Source organism: Esox lucius, chromosome 8, assembly GCF_011004845.1.
Source record: "Esox lucius isolate fEsoLuc1 chromosome 8, fEsoLuc1.pri, whole genome shotgun sequence".
Classification (NCBI taxonomy): domain Eukaryota; kingdom Metazoa; phylum Chordata; class Actinopteri; order Esociformes; family Esocidae; genus Esox; species Esox lucius.
Window position 1 is genome coordinate 37,545,429 of NC_047576.1, and position 24,785 is coordinate 37,570,213.

At 40.5% G+C, this 24,785-nt stretch overlaps 1 protein-coding gene across 2 annotated transcripts in view; it reads left to right on the plus strand.

Annotated features, from left to right (window-relative positions):
• Positions 1-24,785, plus strand: part of prkacba (protein kinase, cAMP-dependent, catalytic, beta a) — a 207,692-nt gene that overhangs the window by 134,197 nt on the left and 48,710 nt on the right. For both annotated transcript variants that reach the window (XM_029121453.2, XM_029121454.2), the window contains exons 7-8: positions 15,472-15,567; positions 18,661-18,783. In XM_029121453.2, coding sequence (XP_028977286.1) covers positions 15,472-15,567; positions 18,661-18,783 — 219 coding nt within the window. The remainder of the gene's footprint in view (positions 1-15,471; positions 15,568-18,660; positions 18,784-24,785) is intronic.

Genomic DNA, 24,785 nt, shown 5'->3' on the forward strand with positions numbered 1-24,785 from the left:
AATCTAAAATGTAAATCTACAAATGTATTATGCTAAATACTTATTTCACTAAATGAAATACCAAGGATCGTGTTTGCGAGTCACCAATTACCAATTCAACAAATGCATCCTATCGTCTCTCTTTGAATTTTACCTGCTTATTTTACTGAAGATTATTATTCTACAAATGTATTAGGCTAAATAACAAAACAAAATTCCAACATCTTTTTCTAAAACTCCTCTCGTTTTTTTATAATTTATTCATGTCAGCTATAGACAATCTTATATGCCACAAAACTAGGAGACTATGCATTGGCGGTGAAATCCACTCGATAGCCCAACTACACTCCCTGGGAGAGACATGCAAAGACACGCCGTTCATAGCATATTCATTTCGGACCACATCTTTTTCTAATAACATCTCTTGTTTTTCTAATAACTTTTTCATGTCACCTACAGACAAATAGTATACGCCAGTATTCTAGGAGACTAGAGATATGCATTGGCAGTGAAAGGAACTGGATAGCCCCACTACAGTCCCTGGCAGAGACCTGCAAAGACAGGCCATTCACATAACCTACATACAAGTTATTGTTTTTATTTTAGAAGGTAAGAGAACCTATATCGAGAAACAAAAAGGAATAAACAAATTCCTTTTTGTTTTCATTTGGAATCTACTCATATGAAATGGATAACTATGAATAGTGTTCTTTAATTTATATTCACTCAATGCCAAACATAGTTATATTTAATTAATATTATTGCTTGTAATCTGTTTGTCAAAGATGTTGTGGTGGTGTGCAGGGAAAAGGAGCCAAACGCAGGAGTTGTCGTAGTCTATTTCTTTATCAAAGTAATATTCCCAAAATCAAAAGGGGAAACAACTGATCACAACCGAACAAATATCCCCAAAAGAAGGGAAGCTTCAAAGCGCAAACAAATGGATTAAGTGTTCTGTCAAATGCACGGTACACTACATCGAACAATACCACACAAAGATGCCCAGAAACACGGGAACTAATTCCACGCACGTCCTCGTTACACTGTTGCCTTGATTTTATTGAGTAGATATGGTGTATCGTCCTTTACAGTGAACGTATTTGAACTTGGATAGTTCCCCATTTTCCCCTCCTGAGGTGGTGGATGGTTTTCCAGAAGCACCTTGGTGCCGACCGAAAGTCCTTCTCCATGGCTTCCCCAAACTCCTCCCACACCCGCTGTTTTAACTCTTTCACAGCAGAGGTCGCAGCTCTTCGGGTCCGTCGGTACACTGCAACCGTCTCCGGAGTCCTCCGGGATAACATATCCACCCTGGTGTCCACCAGGGTGTTTGAGGGTTACCGCCCCTTGATGCACCTAAGACCTTTAGACCACAGCTCCCCACTGCAGCTTCGGCAATGGAGGCTTTGAACATCGACCACTCAGGTTCAATGCCCCCAACCTCCACAGGGATGCCATAAAAGCTCCGCCAGAGGTGTGAGTTGAAGATCTTTCGGACGGGGGCCTCCTCCAGACGTTCCCAGTTCACCTGCACTATCTGTTTGGGCTTTCCCGGTCTGTCCAGAGTCTTCCCCCACCCCCTGACCCAACTCACCACCAGATGGTGATCAGTTGACAGCTCTGCCCCTCTCTTTACCAGAGTGTCCAAAACATGAGGCCTCAGATCCAATGAAAAAATCACAAAATCAATCATCAAAGTTCGGCCTAGGGTGCTCTGGTACCATGTACACTTATGAGCATCCTTATGTTCGAACATGTTGCTCGTTATAGATAATCCATGACTAGCACAGAACTCTAACAACAAACGACCACTCGAGTTCAGATCAGGGAGGCCGTTCCTCCCTATCACGCCTCTCCAGGTGTGCGTTGAAGTACCCCAGCAGAATTATGGAGTCCCCTACTGGAGCCCCATACAGGACTCCATTTAGGGTCTCCAAGAAGGCCAAATACCCCCGAACTGCTGTTCGGGGCATATGCACAAACAACAGTCAAATTCCCTCCCCTAGGCGTAGGCGTAGGGAGGCGACCCTCTCATCCACTGGGGTCAACTTCAACATAGCGACACTCAGCCGGGGCTTGTGAGTATCCCACCCAATGCACTTGATTCATCAGGTATAAACAGTACAGTGAATGATAAAGTGGCTTCCCAGCAGAAAACATAATAAATAGTAGCAGCAATATAAGTGCAGATAGTTTGAGAGTGCAAGTGAACAGCCTTTGAGGCGTCTTACTGTATTGATGGACTGGGTTGTCCACATCACACATCAGCAAGGGGATCTACATTTTAAGTACTTTTTTTTGGGCCTGCCCTTGGTTTTGGTTGAGGGCAAGTGATGTCCATGGCCTCTACATTCCAAAACTCATGGATCTTTTCAAAGGGGTATGTTTGTCCAGTCCAGGTGGTGCTTGTACAAGCAGGCCATCTCTGGGAGGGAGAACGTCAGAGTTACGCAGCAGCTGGAGTCGAGTCCCGACTGAGTCTGGATTCTGCTTGGCAACAACACCAGGTTCCAGAGTATTAAAGTTGTAAAACATAAAAACAGCCAAAATATTGGAACATTACATACCAGCTATTTTGTTTAGATCATAACAATAAACAAATACAATGCTATGACAATGATAATTACCTAAAGCTCTGGTCTGCAGTTTGGAGCCAGGTGTTGTTGCCAGTCATAACTTTCCACCAGCACAGTACCATTCTCCAGTCTAACCAGCTGTGGGATCTTCACCTCTTTCATGGTGCTGTCCTTCACCAGTGTTCACTCTGGTCTTTCAGAAGCACTGCTTGATCAGTCCAAAACACCAGTCAGGGGCAAACTTGGTGTGGCCTCCATCCTAGCTGGAGTGGTGCTCTTCTTTTGTCTAGGAACATTGACAGGAGTCTCACTCCTATAGCTTTAACATGAGATAGGGTGCAGGTCAGGCAGCAGGCTGTTAGCCAGCCTGCTAGCATAGTGGAGTCTGTCAATAGCATAGCCAGAGTAGTTAGTACAGGTTTACCTATTGCCACTGTGACTCGTTCCAGGCTGAGAAAAGTTAAACAAGGTAGTGCTAACAAAAACAACCTTATTAAGATAAAGCCTTCCTCCACCTCGGTCAAAAATAAAAATAATTGTATCACTTCGCATCTCAAAATGGGACTCCTAAATATTAGATCTCTTGCTCCAAAGGCAGTTGCAGTAAATGAATTAATCTCTGATCATAAACTAGATGCTATTGGTTTATGTGAAACGTGGCTAAAGCCTAATGAATTCACTGCCTTAAATGAGGCCTCTCCTCCTGGCTATACTAGTGATCATATCCCTCGTGCGTCCCGAAAAGGAGGGGGTGTCGCTAATATTTATGACAGTAAATATAAACGTACTCTCAAACATATCACAGAGTTTCATTCTTTCGAAGTTTTACTCATGAAAGTTAACCAGGCCGATAAATCATTTTACATAGCTACTATTTATAGGCCCCCCGGGCCATACACATCGTTCCTCAATGAGTTTCCAGAATTCTTGTCTAACCTTGTAGTCATGGCAGATAGTATTCTAATTTTTGGCGATTTCAATATCCATATGGAAAACCCCAATGATCCTCTTCAAAAAGCCTTTCAAGCCATAATTGACTCAATGGGTTTCATCCAACATGTCTCAGGTCCAACACATTGCCACAATCATGCCTTAGATTTAGTCCTGTCACGAGAAATAGATATTGTAGATCTAATAATTTACCCCCAAAATCCTGGATTATCGGATCATTGTCTTATTACATTTACCGTTAAAACAAGAATTCCACTTGCCCCCCAAACAATGAGTTTCAAAAGCCGTACTATAAATTCTCGGATTACAAATAAATTCCTTGATATTCTTACTAGTTCGCTCATAAATGACAGAGTAAATAAATCTGTAAACGATCAAATCGAGGATCTAAACTCAATACTGCGAAATACATTAGACATAGTTGCACCACTAAAAACTAAAGAAATACGCAACAAGAAACTTACTCCTTGGTACACCGACAATACTAGAGCACTTAAGCAAGCCTCCAGAAAATTGGAGCGAAAGTGGCGCTCCACCAAGTTGGAAGTATTTAGACTAGCCTGGATAGACAGTACAGTACAATTCAGAAAATCACTCACGTCTGCTCGATCAGCTAATTTCTCCAACCTGATTGAGGCGAACAAAAACAATCCAAAATTTCTCTTTGATACAGTTGCAAAGTTAACAAAAAAGCAAAGCTTAGCAAGTGAAGTGGGTCTTCACTTTAGTTGTAATGAATACATGAACTACTTTGATGAAAAGATCGTCACCATTAGAAAACAAATAACTGAATCCTTAAATAGTTATGGTCCTAAAAATCTCAGTTGTCCAAAACATTTCCGGATCCTCCCTGATCAGGTGTCAATGGGGACACTTGAATTTTTTGATACCGTATCGCTCGACACATTTACAAAATTTGTAATGAGTTCTAAACCCACAAACTCTCAGCTAGACCCGATTCCTACAAAATTACTTAAGGAGTTATTTCCTGTGCTAGGTCAGCCAATGCTGAACATAATAAATTGCTCCCTTTCCTCCGGATGCGTACCAAACTCACTAAAAATTGCGGAAATTAAGCCTCTTCTAAAAAAATCTAATCTAGATCCCGACATATTAAACAATTATAGGCCAATATCGAACCTCCCGTTCCTCTCAAAAATCTTAGAAAAATGTGTTTCCCAACAACTGAATACCTTCCTAAAGACAAAAAACATTTATGAAATATTCCAGTCCGGTTTTAGATCCCATCATAGTACTGAGACTGCACTCGTGAAGGTAACAAATGACCTTCTAATGGCCTCAGACAAAGGTTCCGCATCCGTCCTGTTGCTTCTTGATCTTAGTGCTGCTTTTGACACTATTGATCACTCCCTTCTCTTAGAGAGACTGGAAACCAATATTGGGCTACGTGGACATGTTCTAGCCTGGTTTAAATCTTATTTATCTGAAAGATATCAGTTCGTTAGTGTGGATGGCATATCCTCTGACAAGTCAAAGGTATGCTTTGGAGTTCCTCAAGGCTCGGTTCTGGGCCCATTACTTTTCTCACTATACATGCTTCCTCTGGGCGATGTAATCCGAAATCACAATATTAACTTTCACTGTTATGCTGATGACACACAGTTATATATTTCAATGAAGCATGGAGAAGCCCCTAAATTAGCTATTTTGGAAGCATGCGTTTCAGATATTAGGAAGTGGATGACAGAGAATTTCTTGCTCTTAAACTCAAATAAAACAGAAATGCTCCTTTTAGGACCCAAAAAACAAAGAGCGTTGTTAGCAGATCTCACTGTGAACCTCGACGGCTGCATGGTCGTATCCCAAAAAACTGTAAAAAACCTTGGCGTTACCCTTGACCCTGACCTCTCCTTTGAAGAACATATAAAATATGTCTCAAGAGTTGCTTATTTTCATCTTCGAAACATCGCAAAAATGAGAAAATTTCTATCAAAAACTGATGCAGAAAAATTAATCCATGCTTTCGTTACTTCTGCCCTTCGGGGGAAGAGTCACTGGCTTGTTGTTGACTCTCTATTGCGCACTTGTGCAGTTGGGCTGTACGCTGCTATCAATACTCGGCCCTCATTCAGGGGGGTTGCGGTTGGTGGGTGTCCCTTTTGTTGATGCCTGGCAATGTGGTTGGATTGATTTCCTGCCTGTTGGGCCCTGTCCGGGGCCTCCCCCGGGTAGGGCCACAGTGTCACCGGACCCCCCCGTCTCAGTTTCCAAGGTGTTACGCTGCTATATTATTGTGCTGGGGGACATGAGGGATGTACTACTAACTTTTCTCAGTTTCCTCCAATTTTAAATTTTAGAAGGAGATGAGGTCCTGGTCCACACCTGCGGATTACCTGGTTTGGGGGACCGTTGCTGTTCCTGTCCCTATCCACCTGGTCATACTTCTGACCTAGTCTAAAATCCAATATACTCTGGATTTAGCCCAGAGAAATGTATTTATTATTCTAATTGGACTCTTAATATCTCACCTGGCACAGCCAGGAGAGGACTGGTCACCCCTCTGAGCCTGGGTCCTCTCTAGGTTTCTTCTTAAAATTCCGCCTTCTTAGGGAGTTTTTCCTAGCCACTGAAATCCAACACTACTGTTGTTTGCTTCTTGGGGTTTAAGGCCGGGTGTCTCTGTAAAGCACTTTGTGACAACTGCTGTTGTAAAAAGGGCTTTTATAAATACATTTGATTGATTGATTGATTTCACAATTTCTGTCAGTGTATGCAATCTTATGAGCACAAATGTAAATGGATACATTAAATGTGCTATTGTATATGAATATACATAAAAAGTGACCAGAGCATATGATGTGTACATGTGATCAATAGATCAGTGTTAGCTGTTTGAGGAGCCTTATGGTCTGGGGGTACAAACTGTTTGTGAGTCTGGAAGTGTGTGTTTTGATACTCTGGTAACGTCTACCAGGTGGCACCAGTGTGAACAGACCATAGACTGAGTGGTTGTAGTCTTTTATGATGTTCCATGCTTTCCTAAGGCCATACCAGGCAGTAATGCACATGAGAGGATGCTCTTAATGGTGCACCTGTAAAAGTTGGTGAGTTTTTGCAGACATGCCAAACTTCTTGAAATACCTCAGGAAGTATAGGCACTTTGGGCAGTTTTTACCACAGAGTCTGCTTGCCTGGGCTAGGTGAGGTCATCTTTGATAAACCCAGAGAGGAACTTAAATTCGGACACTTTCTCTACTTCAGCTCCATCAGTGGATATAAAAAGTGTACACACCCCTGTTAAAATGCCAGGTTTTTTTATGTAAAAGAATGAGACAAAGATAAATCATATCTGAAGTTTCCCACTTTTATAGTGACCTATAATGTGAACAATTCAATTGAAAAACAAACTGTAATCTTTGAGGGGGAAAATGAGAAATAAAAACCTTACCTGGTTGCATAAGTGTGCACACCCTTAAACTACTGAATAATTAACAATAACTACTGGGATTATCTTTAGAAGACTGTGAAGACAGGTCTACACCCTTGTATGAAATCTTCATTTTATTTGGCAATTTGAAGCATTTAATAGCCTTCATTCCTCAAAACAATGATTGACTGATTAGTTTCTAGAGAAAGCAGTTTCTTTTTTGCCATTTTTTACCTAATATTGACCTTAAGACATGCCATTCTATTGTATGCTGTGGCAACTCAAAAACAAACACAAAGACAATGCTAAGTTTCATTTATCAAACCAAATAGCTTTCAGCTGTGTTTGATATAATGGTATATTATCTTCTTGTACCATATTAAAAAATATTGTTGCAAGCAACCATGGGACGGGGTCCTCCTGCGAAGTGGTTAGCACAGGGAAGTAGCCATAACAACTTATTGCACTTAAAAATATTTTGGTTAAATATATGGTCAAACAGAGTTATTGTTGATTTTATGTCGATTTTTATAGGTTTCATAAAATGTTCACTGTACAAATATCCAAGATGGCGGAAATGATTGCTTCTTGATACATTGTTGCAACTCCTGGGGAATGATACGTGTTGACAAAGAGTAAGAATTCTTGGTCAATCGGGGCGGAAATTGTGTAATGTATTAGGGCTTTATGGGTTCTTGAGGCTTTTTTGTTCATCATGGGAAATGAGGCATGTATACAAAGAATCTGCATTTTAGGTCAATCGGGGTGGAAATGGCATCAATGTAAAAAAATTACATGTGGGCGTGGCCTGTGGCACTCCCTGTGGAGGAATCAGTTCGGTTCTCTTTGTGTATAGGTATACATTGCGTGCACAATTATTAGGCAAGTGAGTATTCTGATTGTATTATTATTTCTATGCAAATCCAATTACTAACCATATAAACTTGAATGCTCATTGGATTGAATCATTTTCAAGTGATGTGTATTTGTGTAAAGGGTGTGGCAACAGTGAATAACACCTTATATCAAGGTTTGCATATTTATTAGGCAGATTCATGACCTCCGGTAAAAAGATTTAACGGACAGTGATAAGTCATAAATTTTAAAATGCTTTTCAGGCGGATGCAACACTCCTGAAATAGCTAAAATATTTAGTCTTGACCACTGGAGACTCAAAGTTTTGTTGCGAATACTCAACTGGGGTGCAAAAAATGCATGGAGAAGAAAATATGCAAATTAACTGCAAAAGACTGAAGAAGTATTAAACGTGAAGCTCCCAGGAACCCATTATGCCCCAGTGCCACCATATTCCAGAACTGAAACCTACCTGGAGTATCCAGAAGTACCAGGTGTCAATTGTTCAGAGACATGGCCAAGGTCAAGAAGGCTGAAAACCTTACGGCCACAGCTCCGAGCGGCCGCTTCGACAATGGAGTTGGAGAACATGAGAATATCTCCATCCTCCCTCGGGATCCGGTCGAAGCTCTGCCGGAGGTGGGAGTTAAAGATCTCTCTGACAGGAGACTCGGCCAGACGTTCCCAGCAGACCCTTACAGTACGCTTGGGTCTGCCAAGTCTGTCCAGCTTCCTCCCCCGCCATCGGATCCAACTCACCACCAGGTGATGATCAGTTGACAGCTCCGCCCCTCTCTTCACCTGAGTGTCTAAGACATATGGCCGCAGGTCAGATGAAACGACAACAAAGTTGATCATTGACCTACGGCCTAGGGTGTCCTGGTGCCACGTGCACTGATGGACACCCTTATGCTTGAACATGGTGTTCGTTATGGACAAACTGTGACTAGCACAGAAGTCCAATAACTGAACACCGCTCGGCTTCAGATCAGGGGGACCATTCCTCCCAATCACGGCCCTCCAGGTGTCACTGTCGTTGCCCACGTGGGCGTTGAAGTCCCCCAGTAGAACGATGGAGTCCCCAGTCCCAGAGACTCCAAGAAGGTCGGGTACTCTGCACTGCCGTTGGGCCCGTAGGCAGAAACAACAGTGAGAGACCTATCCCTGACCCGTAGGCGCAGGGAAACGACCCTCTCGTTCACCTGGGTAAACTCCAACACATGGCGGCAGAGCTGGGGGGCTATAAGCAAACCCACACCAGCCCGCCGCCTCTCACCATGGGCAACTCCAGAGTGGTGAAGAGTCCATCCTCTCTCAAGGAGTGTGGTTCCAGAGCCCAAGCCGTGCGTAGAGGTGATCCCGACTACCTCTAGTCGGAACCTCTCAACCTCATGCACAATCTCAGGCTCCTTCCCCGCCAGCGAGGTGACGTTCCACGTCCCTAGAACTAGTTTCCGTGTCCAGGGATTGGATTGTCGAGGCCCCCGCCTTCGACTGCCGCCCGATCTTTCTACGCACCGACCCCTTATGGTCCCTCCTGCAGGTGGTGAGCCCACGGGAAGGCGGCCCCACGTCGCTCCTTCGGGCTGAGCCCGGCCGGACCCCGTGGGGAAAGGCCCGGCCACCAGGCGCTCGCATACGAACCCCAACCCCGGGCCTGGCTCCAGGGTGGGGCCCCGGCTGCACCATACCGGGCGACGTCACGGTCCTCAAAATGTTTTCCATCATTAAAGGGTTTATGACTTAAATCCTATTGAGAACTTGTGGACCCTTTTCAAACGTGAGATTTACAGTCAGGGAAGACGATACACCTCTTTGAACAGCATTTGGGAGGCTGCGGTTGCTGCTTCAGGGAAAGTTGATCCCGAACAGATCAAGAAACTGACAGACTCCATGGATAGAAGGCTCATGGCAGTTATTGAAAAGAATGGTAGCAATATCAGTCACTGAATATTTTTGAAAGGCCAGAAATGTTATTTTGTGTTACTTATTTGTTGCACTTCTGAATAAATAAGTGACTTGGGAGAAATTATTGTTGTAATTTAGTTACCTAATAATTCTACACACTATATGTTGCCTAATTATTCTGCACACTTATGTATTTCCCTGAAAAAGATCAAAACAAATTTTTTCTTTGTTCAGGTTTGAGGTTCAATTATATTTTGGACTGACTAAGAGCATTGTGTTTGTTCAATAATAAAATAAATCTTGAGGAATACAATTTGCTTAATAATTGTGCACACAGTGTATGTGGTCTATATTTTCAGTTGTCCAATTTATATAATTTTGCCATGATATAATGTACACCTGAGATGTATTAATGCATTTGTTTTACACTAGTCAGCCATTTTGTCCGCCATCTTGCAATGGATCTTTTATTTCTTATCACTCTATAGGGCATCATGTTTGAGACACTTACAGTGAGGAGAACAAGTATTTAAAACACTGCTGATTTTGCTGGTTTTCCCACTTACAAAGCATGTAGAAGTCTGTAATTTTTATCATAGGTACTCTTCAACTGTGAGTGACGGAATCTAAAACAAAAGTCCAGAAAATCACATTGTGATTTTTAAGCAATTAATTAGCATTTTATTACATGACATAAGTATTTGATACATCAGAAAAGCAGAACTTAATATTTGGTTCAGAAACCTTTGTTTGCAATTACAGAGATCATACGTTTCCTGTAGTTCTTGACCAGGTTAGCACACACTGCAGCAGGGATTTTGGCCCACTCCTCCATACAGACATTTTCTATTGTGTTCAGGTCTGGAGACTGGCTAGGCCACTCCAGGACCTTGAGATGCTTCTTACAGAGCCACTCCTTAGTTGCCCTGGCTGTGTTTTTCGGGGTCGTAGTCATGCTGGAAGACCCAGACCAAAAAGCTCTATTTTTGTCTCATCAGACCACATGACCTTCTCCCATTCCTCCTCTGGATCATCCATATGGTCATTGTCAAACTTCAGACGGGCCTGGACATGCGCTGGCTTGAGCAGGGTGACCTTGCGTGCGCTGCAGGATTTTAATCCATGACAGCGTAGTGTGTTACTAATGGTTTTCTTTGAGACTGTGGTCCCAGCTCTCTTCAGGTCATTGACCAAGTCCTGCCGTGTAGTTCTGGGCTGATCCCTCACCTTCCTCATGATCATTGATTCCCCACAAGGTGAGATCTTGCATGGAGCCCCAGACTGAGGGAGAATGACCGTCATCTTGAACTTCTTCCATTTTCTAATAATTGCGCCAACAGTTGTTGCCTTCTCACCAAGCTGCTTGCCTATTGTCCTGTAGCCCATCCCAGCCTTGTGCAGGTCTACAATTTTTTCCCTGATGTCCTTACACAGCTCTCTGGTCTTGGCCATTGTGGAGAGGTTGGAGTCTGTTTGATTGAGTGTGTGGACAGGTGTCTTTTTATACAGGTAACGAGTTCAAACAGGTGCAGTTAATACAGGTAATGAGTGGAGAACAGGAGGGCTTCTTAAAGAAAAACGAACAGGTCTGTGAGAGCCAGAATTCTTACTGGTTGGTAGGTGATCAAATACTTATGTCATGCAATAAAATGCAAATTAATTATTTAAAAATCATACAATATGATTTTCTGGATTTTTGTTTTAGATTCTGTCTCTCACAGTTGAGGAGTACCTATGATAAAAAAAATATAGACCTCTACATGCTTTGAAAACCTGCAAAATCGGCAGTGTATCAAATACTTGTTCTCCCCACTGTATAAGTCAAAGGGCAGGTCAATAAGAATCATTGTTTATTTTAAGTAAATCTTTATAGATTTTGCAAAGTTTTCACCATACAGAAAAATCTAAGATGACGGATTTCATGGGTTCTTGAGGCTTTATTGTTCATCATGAGAAATAAGGCAGGTACACAAACAATAAGCATTCTAGGTCAATCGGGTTGGAAATGGCATCATTGTGAAAAAACTGAATTTGGGCGTGGCCTGTAGCGCCCCCAATGGAGCAATCGGGTTGGGTCTCTTTGTGGTAGGTATACATGGTCTATATTTTCAGTGGTCCAATTTATATATTTTTTCACTAAGGACTTTTTGAGTTATTCAGTGGTTTCAAGGGGGAAAAAGTTATAATAATAATATAGTTGCACGCAACAATGGGAAAGGGTTCTCCTATATGGCAAGGATAGAGAAATAGGTCACGAGTTACAAGCTGGAAAGGTCAGACATGGTCAGACACTGTGACCATGTATTTATTTATATGGATTATTTGTACCCTAGTGAATATTCTCAGAAGCCATGTTCCACCTCACTACATCTAGGTTTTCAGTTATAATGCAATTTCCATAGCCATGTTTGACTTACAGTGTATTGAACTGGAGCCAGTGGAATGGGGATCTAAAAAAGTACTGCTGGCTATACCCTCTATTTTCCCCCATGAATTGACAGTTTATAAGGATTCTTCATACCTTTGTGAATTATTCTCAATGTTCCACCTCACAACGTCTAATTCTTTTTTATAAGGCAATTTGCATAACCGTATTTGGCTTACAGTAGATTGAACTAGAGCCAATGGAGTGGGTGGCTAAGAAAGTGCTGCTGGCTATACCCTGTAATTTCATATGGATTATTTATACCCTAGTGAGTATTTCTCTAAAGCCATTTTCCACCACACAACATAATTTTTTTTTGTTATAAGGCCATTTGCATTGGCCAAATTCAGGTGTCTTGCACTCGAGCCAATGGAATGGGTGGCTAAGAAATTGCTGCTGGCTGAACCCTGTATTGACCCCATGAATTGACACACTATTTGGATTATTTATAACCTAGCAAGTAATTCTTGAAAACCATGTCCCACGTCACAATGTCTAGGTTTTTTGATAAGGCAATTTGCATAGGCCAAATTCAGGTATGGTTGGCTAAGAAAGTGCTGCAGGTATAATATATGTTGAGATAAACAGATACCCTATAGAAGTTCGTCTATAGGGTAAGCACAGGAAAGTCTAGCAGGGGACATTTGTGTTTGTATGTATATGGTCATACAGAATTCTGACTCAACAGTAACTCTCTAAGGCCATAGATAAAACACTGTTAATGGAAAACACAGTGGTTAGACACTGCGTGTGTGTGTATATATATATATATATATTTTTTTTTTTTATGTTTCACCAAGTGTGTGTGTGTGTGAGAAAGAGTGACAAAGCGATACAGACAGCATAGAAGTTGGTTACTTCATTGCATCACCTACCATCTATTGTCCAATGGACTTACATTAACCTTCTCTTTACTCTGGTCATTGTTCCACCATCTTTAAATGTATCTCTTATTCCTCACAACCCTATTGGGAGGCACAAATGTGACACACCCACACCCACAATCAGGTCAATCGGACAAACTGGAGATTTTAAGGTAATTTTAAGAGTGGCCAGAGTTTGCATAAAGAGCACAGTTTATGAATTCATAGTTCAGTTGAAGCACACCAAACAGAATGGTCTTCCTGTCTATGGTTGGCACACAAATATGACCATAATCCACAAAAAACCTTCAAAGGTGTAGCAATGGGCATACGTTACAAGATGGCACAAGAAACAAAGATCTTTCACCTTCTTATCAATTACAACAAACAATCATTAACAAAATGAACAGCCGAAAAGTATGCTGGGATATCACTAATAAAAAGAAATACTCCTTTATACAGTTTATTTTTGTGAATAGCGTATTGAAGTCGGTGGAAAACAGGTAATTATTTTGCTTCCTGATAACATAAAATTACTATCTTTCTCAAAAACAGAAAAGTCTCTTAACTTTTAACACCCAATGAGGGAGACATGTATAAGACATATGTATGCCGCTGGCATAAATACAATCCACTTTCGAAAGGCATAGACACAGACATGGCCATGGAGGGGTAACTCTAAGGCCATAGACAAAAACACTGTCAATGGAAAATGCAGTGGTAGGACACTGTAAGTATATGTTTTTTTTATGTTTCACTAAGAGTGTGTGTGTGTGTGTGTTTATGATTGTGTAACAAAGAGAAAGCATAGAACTTGGTTACATCTTTTTATCATCTTCCTCCTATTGTCAAATGTACTTACAATTAATAGATTTTTACTGATGTCATAGCTCCGCCATCTTGCAATTTAAAACAAAGCTCTGTAACTTTCTTATCAATTACAACAAACATAAACATGAACAAATTGAATAGGGATATCGATAAGGAAAACAAAACATTCCTTATGTATACAGATAATTTGTTTTCAGGTGACTGAAATAAGGGGACTGTATAGGAAAATGGTTGCAATTCCTAAATGTTTCATACAATACTTTTGTTTAACCCCTTGAATTAAAGTCTGCACTTCAATTGCATCTCAGTTTTTTCATTTTGAATCTATTGTGGTGGCGTACAAAGCCAATATTATGAAAATTGTGTCAATGTCCAAATATTTTCTGACCTAACTGTATGAGGTATAATAAACGTATGACTTTTACCAATTGCATTCTGTTGTTTTGACCCCATAATATTAAGATCAATCACATGCTTCAACAATTATCTTTAGAGAGTGAATATAATGTCCCTACATCCTCCAACACAAATGGATCTATCTTCACACAAACCTAGAAAATGACAGTAAAATGTAAGTTTCCTTAGCCGAGTAGACTGATGCTTTTGCGGTATCCACAATGACCTCAGATTTCATGCATGACTTCCACAGTCTCTTTTAGCACCACTGTAGCCTAAATGGCTTGCGTTGTCATCTGCTTGAGTTGTTGAGTTGAATGACATTTGGGGTAGTCTACCTATCTCCTGGAGTCAATCCACGGTGCATTCAATCTTAGCAGTGCCTCCAAATGTTGTATCCCTGATAAGTGTACAATAAACAACAAGACATGGTACTGCTATCCTCGTCAACAATGTAATGAATGAAGGTTCACTCTGTGTTCCCTTTATAAGAGCCAATCCAATCAATCCAAACAACTTGATTGCTCAGTTCTCCATTTCACATCTATGACAACATCACTTGTTAATTGATAAGAGTTTCAACCATAAATATAACCATAAGTATATCAGAGTTGTACAATATAAAATATTGTTGAACTTTCGTCTGAATAAAAAAATATTTTCAATGTAATACAATAACACAGGGAACTTAGAATAGTGTATCTGAAAGATTAATGTCCTGTGCAAATCCAAATATTAGTGATATTAGAATCCAATAAAGTTTCAATGGAATTATCAAATGGCAACAGCCGGACAAATGCCAACCCCCACCAGGTAGCATTGTGTGTTGTTAGTTATCCTATCCACATGAACTACAACATTTTCCCTCCTCAATTCCTAAACATATATATCAGAAACCTGCATATTTCTTCTGAAATGAAACCTAAACAAGAACATCACGTCTAGGCTTGAATTTATTAAAAATAGGGGAAGGATAGCCTAGTGGTGGGTGTCTTTAAAAGAATAGATTGAATAGTCGGAATAGGAAATAGCTCCTCTCTTTGAAGTTACAAACAAATCTATGAGCCTGATGTCCTCTCCTCTGCTGAAACGTACACTTGCTAAATAGTGATTTTTCCTGTGTACCAGAAGTAATGCTGTTGGTTATATCATCCCATTATATCATGACAAATCCATTTGTTTATACTGTCTGTATAATAGATTAGCTATTGATTGTCTCTTCAAAGCTGTTCTAATATGTACTTAAGTAACTGTACTGCTATTATTTTATGGTTCTATATCTCTTGTCACTGCATTCAGGTTACAGACTTTGGTTTTGCCAAAAGAGTAAAAGGCAGGACCTGGACATTGTGTGGAACTCCAGAGTACCTGGCTCCAGAGATTATCCTTAGCAAGGTGGGCCTTCCTGTCCAATTTTTGCCAGCTGGAGTGATGTTGCCAAGTCACTTAAACATTGATGTTAGATTTGAGTCCCTAGTGTTACAGACAGTGACTAGGTCAGAGTCTTTGATACTTGAGTTACAGGTCAAGTGCCTTGATAGCGCTAAAAGCTACGGTCCTAGAAAATCTGAATTCTGAAGTTCTTGCACATTAGAAGAATGTAAGTCTTATTATATTAAATTATCCAAGATAACATACAGCTCTGGAAAAAATTAAGAGACCACTGCACTTTTTTCTTTCCTTTCCAAAAAAGTTGAAAAGGAAGGTTTTGAGTGAGGAACAGAAGGATTAAAATTAAGAGACCACTGCAAATTGAATGCTTATTTTCTTCACTCAAAACCTTGCTTTTCAGCTTTTTTGGAAAGGGAAGAAGTATGCAGTGGTCTCTTCATTTTTCCAGACCTGTATGTGTGTATCTACACTGCCCAAAAAAAGTAAGGGAAGAGATAATCATCACAGTATAACACCAAGTTAATTAAACTTCAGGGATATCAATCTGTACACTTGGGAAGCATAAGTGGTTGTGAATCAGTGTCACCAGTTTTGGTGCCAAAGTCAGTGTATTCACATCCAAATGTGACAAAAAGATGCACTGGAGACGCAACAGCAAGACAACCACCAAAAAGGAAAATGGTTTTGCAGGTGGTGGCCACAGACAGTTGCTCTCTCCTTATCCTTCCTGATTCTTCTCTAGTTGTGCATTTTGCTAGTGTCCTTCTCACTACTGGTAGTACAGGCAGTCCAGCTCCTCCAGTATAGCACATCCCAGTAAAGTCTCAAGAGCATGGAAGAGATACCAGGAGATGGGCCATTACGCAAGAAGAGCTGGACAGGGCCGTAGACTGGCATCAACCCAGCAGCAGGACCAGTATCTTCTCCTTTGTTTGAGGAGGAACAGGAGGAGCACAGGCAGAGCCCTGCAAAATGACCTCCAGTGGGCTACTGGTATGCATGTTTCTGATCAAAATGTCAGAAACAGCCTCCATGAGGGTGACATAAGGGCCTGATGTCCTCTAGTGGGAGCTGTGTTCACAGCCCAGCACCATGCAGCTCGATTGGCATTTGCCAGAGGACACCAAAACTGGCAGGTCCACCACTGGCGCCCTGTTCTCTTCACAGATTGGAGCAGTTTCACACTGAGCACGTGACATGTGAAAGAGTCTGGAGACGCTGTGGTGAACGTTATGCTGCCTGCAACATCATCGAGCATGACCGGTTTTTCGGTGGGTCCGTGATGGTCTGGGGAGGCATATACTTGGAGGGTTGCACAGACCTCAGACCTTACGCTGGTGCAGTGGGCCCTTGGTTCCTCCTGGTGCAGGACAATGCCCAGCCTTATGTGGCCAGAGTGTGTAGGCACTCACCCAAGTTGGAACACCCTGCGATTTCAAGTGTTTACTTAGATTTTCGGAGTTTGAATCCAGCAATTTAGGGTTCCATTGACCACTTATGTCATTTTGTTCTCAATCAATTACAAAATGTACACTAAATATTTTGAATATATTTTGTTCATAAATTTTTTTGGACCAGCTCATGAGCCAAAACATTATGACCACTCACAGGTGAAGCAAATATCAAAGCTCTTCTTCTAACAAGGCCACATGTCAAGGTCTCGGTAGATAAGATGGTAAGCGAACAATCAGTTCTCGTAGTCAACGTGTTGGATACAGGAGAAATGGGCAGGAGTAAAGACCTAAGTGATTTTGACAAAGGCAAAATTGTTATGGCCAGACGACTGGGTCAGAACATTTCTGATAGGAGATGTGGGGTGCTCCCGGTCTGCAGTGGTGAGTTCATACTGTGGTCTGAGGAGGGACATACCACGAACTGGTGATACGGTGTTGCACACCCAAGGCTCATCAATGCACAAGGGCAACGAAGGCTTTCACTTTTGGTCCGAATTGACAGAAGGTCTACTGTGGCACAAGTCACTAAAATCTTAATGATAGTTACGGAAGGAATGTGTCACAACACACAGCGCATCGCCCCCTGCTGTGTATGGGGCTGCATAGCTACAGACCGGTCAGTTTTCATGATGACCCCTGTCCTTCGTTAAGAGTGCTTACAATGGGCACGCAAATGTCAGAACTGGACCTTGGAGCTGTGGCAAAAGATTGTCTGGTCCAATGTGTCCCGTTTTCTTTTACATCACGTAAATGGCCATGTAAGTGTGTGCCGTGTACCCAGGAAAGTGATGGCAACTATCAGGGAATACCGCTGCCATGGTATGCCACAACGTTCCCAGCAGAACATTGCCCAAAGCATCACACTGCCTCTGCCGGTTTGCCTCCTTCCCATAGTGCATCCTGGTGCCATGTGTTCTCCAGGAAAGTGACGCACACGCACCTGGCCATCCACGTGATGTAAAAGGAAACGTGATTCATCAGACCAGACCAGGCCACCTTCTTCCATTGCTCCGTGGTCCAGCTCTGATACTCACGTGCCCATTGGAGGCGCTTTCGGTAGTGGACAGGGGTCAGCATGGGCACCCTGACTGGTCTGCAGCTACGCAGCCCCATATGCAAAAAACTGATGCACTGTGTGTTCTGAGACCTTTCTATCAGTCCCAGCATTACCTTTTTCAGCAATTTGCGCTACAGTAGCTTGTGTGTTGGATTGGAACCCATTGGCCAGCCTTCGCTCCGCACGTGCATCAATGAGCCTGTCGCCGGTTCAACGCTTTTCATTCCTTGGACCAATTTTGATAGGCACTGACCACTGCAGACTGGGAACACCCCACAAGGGCTGCAGTTTTTGAGGTGATCTGACCCAGTTGTCTAGGCATCACAATTTGGACACATAGTCGCTCAGATCCTTATGCTTGTAAATTTTTCTTTCTTCTAACACCTCAACTTTGAGGACAGAATGTTCACTTGCTGCCTAATATATCCCACCCAAGGTGCCATGATAATGAGATTATCAGTGTTAATAACTTCACCTGTCAGTGGTCATGATGTAATGGCTGATTGGTGTGTGTATATACAGCTCTGGAAAAAATTAAGAGAGGTTAATTTTTTCATTTCTTTCTATTCAATTGTATTCTGTTAGGGCTACAACAAAGCTGTCGACTGGTGGGCACTGGGAGTACTGATCTATGAGATGGCCGCTGGGTACCCTCCATTCTTTGCCGATCAGCCAATCCAGATCTATGAGAAGATTGTGTCTGGCAAGGTAGGCTTAGGTTTGTTTGCAGTCAGCACACTAAAAACATCTGAAATATTAACCCCTAACACTAATGGGATTTGACCTACAGTGTATAGATATGGCTACATTCAAATGTTTCTTGCAGAAGAAATATAACAAGAAACCAGGCAAGTCTCGTTCAGCCGGCCCGCAATAAAAAGCATTGATCATTGTTCGTGGAAGGCGGTGTCTTTAACCACTACGCCACCAAGCTATACATCTGCCAAGTGTCTGTATTGCCTCTTGACATTATATAATTCTGTCATGCATTAACATCACGTCAAGTTTCAATATTTCTTTAGACACCATTAACCATTGTGTTAAACTGAATAACATTTACTATTAAGTTTTCCTCCACCACAAATAGCATCTATGAACTGTATGGCTTTTGCCTCTGGTTGTTTTAACAGCTTATTAGCCAGTCTTGAATGACATTGAAAATCTACCAGAAATAGTCACAATATAACAGTAAACAGTTTCATTTTAGGCTTATAATGTAGCTACCGAAGGTTTTAGCCAGCAAAGTATTTCTCTATCCTAATCAAATCCTCTTTTGCCACTGGCCGTTTTAAGAGCTAATTAGCCATTTGTGAATAACATTGATACAGTATCTATCAATATAGGTGACGATAGTGATGGCCATTCGGGGCTTCATTACCGTTCTTCTAGCAGCAGGATATTATGCTAGCAGTGCTCAGATTTTCTTTTTCCATATAAAAGTAAGGTAATATAGGTAATATAGTAAGGTAATATAGTTAACAATCTAGTCTGTACATTTTAGGTTTAATGTCTGTTCCAATGTTATTCTTGCCTGTTCTTTTTCACAGACTAGATTGTTAACAATATTGCCTTATACATTCCAATGATGGCTTTTATTGTGATAGACAATCTGAGTGCGGCCAGCATAATATCCTGCTGCTAAAATAACGCAAATGAAGCCTCAAATGGCCATCACTAGGTGACTATAACTGACTTTTTTGTCAATTGAAAAAACTGTTTTAGTTTAGGCTTACTATAACGTAGCTACTGAATGTTGTATGTAGCCAGCAAAATGTTTGAAAATGAATAGACCAGGTTATAGACAGACTACCAGCTGACTGCTTCTTTCCTAAATAGTTATTGCATAGTTCTTGCATAGTCATAGTCTTGTTGTAGGAGAAATTAGTTCCAATTAAACCACCATCCACAGGGTATGGCATGGCATTGTAAAATGGAGTGATAGCCTTCCTTTTTCAAGATCCATTCTACCCGGTACTAACCCCCCACCATCACATTATGCTTGATAGATGGTGTCAAGCCCTACTCCAGCATCTTTTCATTTGGTCTGAGTCTCACAAATGTTCTTCTTTGTGATTCAAACCCCTTAAACTTTGATTTGTTTGTCCGTAACAATTTTTTATCTTCCTCTGTCTGGTGTTTTGCGGGTACTATTTAATGAAGCCAGTTGAGGATATGAGAGGCATCTGTTTCTCACACTGTTTTATCCTCTTGCTCAGTTGTGCACTGATGCCTCCCACTCCTCTTTCTGTTCTGGTTAGAGCTGGTTTGCGCTGGTCTTTGAAGGGGTACACAGCATTGTACGAGATCTTCAGTTTCTTGGCAATTTCTGGCATGTCATACCCTTAATTTCTCAGAACAAGAATAGATTGATGAATTTCTGAAGAAAGTTATTTGTTTAGCTGGCTATTTTGAGCCTGTAATCAAACCCACAATTGCTGATACTGCACATACTCAACTACTCTAAAGAAGACTAGTTTTATTGCTTCTTTAATCAGCACAACATTTTCAGCAACATAATTGCAAAAGGGATTTCTAATGATCAATAAGCCTTTTAAAATCACCTTGGATTAGTGAACAGAATGTGCCATTGGAACACAGGACTGATGGTTGCTGATAATGGGCCTCTGTACGCATATCCATAAAAAATCTGCCATTTCTAGCTATTGATTTTCAACATTAGCATTGTCTATGCTTTATTTATGATAATTTTGATGTTATTTAAATGGACAACATTTTTATTTCGAAAAACAAGGACCTTTATAAGTGATCCCAAACTTTTGAACGGTTGTCTAATCTAAAAACAGACCATAAACACAGACTATAAATTGCAGTCCTGATGTGATGGGCATCATTTGAAAGGTAGAATTCAAAGAAGCTGTCAGCTGAGGACATGTGAAGCTTCTATTTCTCAGACTAGAGACTGGTTTAGTTGTTTATCTGTGCCCTCCACATTGCTTTTAGTCCTTGTTAGAGCCTATTGTCCAACACATGGTTTAGGTACAAGGAAAGAGGGCTGTAATTTGAAGCAGTGTCTGTTGCCACATATATCCACAGTACTTACACCTACAATGCAAGTTTGGTGTAGTCAAATGAAGCAGAGTCTCCTTCACAGCCGTTAAATCATGTAACATTTCAAAATGAGAGGGTATGTTCAAAACAAAAATCCTGTCAGGAAATGAATCAAAACCAAATGTAGATATCCACACCATTTGGACTGAGATATAATGACATTTACAATATTACAACCACGTTTCCAAAAAAGTTAGGATGCTGCGTAAAATGCAAATAAAAATGTAATGCAATGATGTGCAAATCACTTATCCCTATGTATAAATGAACATATTACAAAGACAAGATATCAAATGGTGAAATGGATAAAAGTCATTGTTTTTGGAAAAATACATGCCCATTTTGAATTTGATGCCAGCGACACATTTCAAAATAGTTGGGTTCGGGGCATGTTTACCACTGTGTTGCATCACCTCCGTCTTCTTTTAACAATACCCTGTTAGCATTTAGGAACTGAAGAGACAAATATCAGTAGTTCTGAAAGTGAAATGTATTCCCATTGTTGCTTGATAAATGATTTTCAGCTGTTCAAAAGTTTGGGGTCTCCTTTGTTGTATTTTTAGTTTCATAATGTTTTCACTGGGTGACAGGTCTGGACTGACTCTTTTACTATGGAGCCATACTGTTGTAATACGTGCAAAATATGGTTTGGCATTGTCTTGCTGAAATAAGCAAGGCCTTCCCTGAAAAAAACATTTACATGTGCGGTAATGCACCCCCATACCATCACGGATGCTGTCTTTAGAATTGTGCACTGATTATAAGCCAAATGGTCCTTCTCTTCTAATCTGGAGGATATGGCATAATTGGTGCTATAACAGTTTATCAAAAACAGGTCTTACATTCATGTGAACATTTTTATTTCACCCACTGTAAAGTTGTCTTTCCGTTTACATTATGTGGACACAGATATTTGAGCTGAATGTGAAATACAGTCATTGTTAAAGGCACCCAACAAATCACAGAACATTTTTAATATTAAAAAAAAGAAAATTGTGCAATTTGAAATAGAAACAGAAATGCAATTTCCTTATGTGGAAAAAGGTAGCAGAAATTTTGGATGCTAAAATTTGGATGAGGTGCACCCAAGCAGGTGCAAATGAAGAGAAAATCATTATAAAGTAACTTAGGAGGGTCCAGTGTTTTCCTTGCTCTTAAAATGTTACTATAGGCCATAAGAAAGAAATGTTTTGTATTTTTTGTAGTGGGAAAAACACCCCAGTAATAACGTTGTTATTAGTATTCAATGACTGAAGGCAGCATACATTAATGATACACTTAAACATCCAATAATACTTGACAACTAGGTGAGATAAAAATAAATAAAAATTATAGCTGCAAGCAGCCATGAGTGTGCTTCTGGCTACTATTGACCTTATTGCACTACTTTTGAGCTGAGAGATCCATAAGCACCATTTATTAATAGATTCTCCAAATGAAGCTTGAATTATATTTCTTCTCCAATCGTGCCCCCATGTGGCTAAATTGAGACAGTTCATTAATTAGTTACATTTATAACCCTGATTATGTGTACCACATTTAAATCACATTTAGAAAAGGCCATATAGCCGCTATGGTGCCACCTTGTGGTCAAATTTACTTTCATATGTTACTTCGTCATAGTGTTATCGACATGTGCATCAAATTATTTTAAAATATGATCAATTCTACCTGATTTATATGCATATATGTGTTAAACCACAACTGTTGGAAGATTGATTGGTCAATAGCGGCCATCTTGTTATTTTTACTCTTCTGGGGTATGCAATGATAAATCACCTTGGTCCATAGATAAGAAATATCATGTAATGAAAAAAATTTGACAATTAGTTCTACAGGAGTAGCTTTTGAAGATTTTATCACATTTTCAAAATGGCCGAAAATCCATCAAGGCTGACGTAATGGGTCTGAATGGCAAATATGTTCGCTGTGAGAACTTGGACATATCCACCATTTGTTCAGTCCCTATGTAAAATGGAGGGAGTGGCGTGAGCTTGCAAATATATCTCCTTTATATAAAATCCTTGGAAACAGTGTGTCCTGTCAAGGTTCTGAACAGGTTTAACAAGTTGTATTATAATACGATCTATGGTGTCTCATCAATATGCTTGTAGTTACAAAACCACACCCACTTGAAGGTTTATTGATCAACAGCAACCATATTTTTTGACATACTGGTTTAGTTTATGCATCTTTTACAGACCTTGTTCTATTGAAGAAAAATATCAAAGAACATGAAGATCAGACATTTGGTGCTATAGGAGTTTTGTTTTAATAATTTTTCACATATCCAAAATGGCAGAAAATCTAATATAGTGGACATTGAGACCCATTGGCAAAAAAAAAAATAGTGAGGAGATGTACTTGGGGAACAAGTTTCATGAATATAGGACACATGGCATTTGCCTTGTCCTAGACTCATCCAAATTATTGTGGGGAGCTTGTGGAAGGCTCCCCAAAACATTTGACCGAAGTCAAACAATTTAAAGGCATCGCTACCAAATACTTATTGAGTGTATGTAAACTTCCGACTCTTTGGAAATGTGATGAAAGTAATAAAACAAAAATAATTTCCATGTGAAATAATTCAGACATTTCACATTCTAAAAGAATGTGGTTATCCTAAATGACCTAACACAGGGCATATTTACTAGGATTAAATGTCAGCAATTGTGAGCAAAGGAGATTACATGTATTTGGCTAAGATGTATGTAAACTTCCAACTTTAACTCTATGCACCATATGACAAGACATATCACTAATGAGCTGTGGGCTAAGGAACAACACTATAGGCTAAGCTCAATGGCTTTGACCTGTGAAAATACTGAAACAGAGACAGTTGCCAGTCAAGAAGTAATTGGGACATCAAATGTACAGTACTAGTGAAACATTTGCACACATACTCATTCAAGGGGATTTCATTATCTTTACTATTTTCAACAGTCATTTATATTTTAGATTCTTCAAAGTAGCCACCCTTTGCCTTGATGACAGCTTTGCACACTCTTGGCATTCTTTCTACCGGCTTTATAAGGTAGTCACCTGGAGTGCTTTTCCAGTAGTCTTGAAGAATTTCCCACATATGCTAAGCATTTGTTAGCTGTATTTCCATCACGCTGCGGTCCAACTCATCCCAAAACATCTCAATTTGATTGAGGTCAGGTGATTATGGAGGCCAGGTTATGTGATGCTGCAGCACCACTCTCCTTCTTGTTCAAACAGCTTGATTCACACAACTCTCTTCTGAAGAGTTAATGTTGAGATGTGTCTGTTACTTGACCACAGTTAAGCTTTTAATTGGGCTGGAATCTGAGATGTAGTTAAATGGCAATTTCTGAGACCGCAAACTCTAATGAACTAATCCTCTGCAGCAGAGGTAACTCTGGGTCTACCTTTCCTGTGGCGGTCCTCATGAGAGACTGTTTAATCACAGCACTTGATACTGCAATTAAATAAAGTTTTGGAAATCTTCCAGATTGAATGACCGTCATGTATAAGAGTAATGATTTATTATAGTTTCTTGTAGCTTATTTCAGCTGTTATTTCCATAATATGGATTACCAAGTGTATATCAAACCTACCTTGACACAAAACAACTGATTAGCTCAAACACTATATGAAGGAAAATTATTCCACAAATT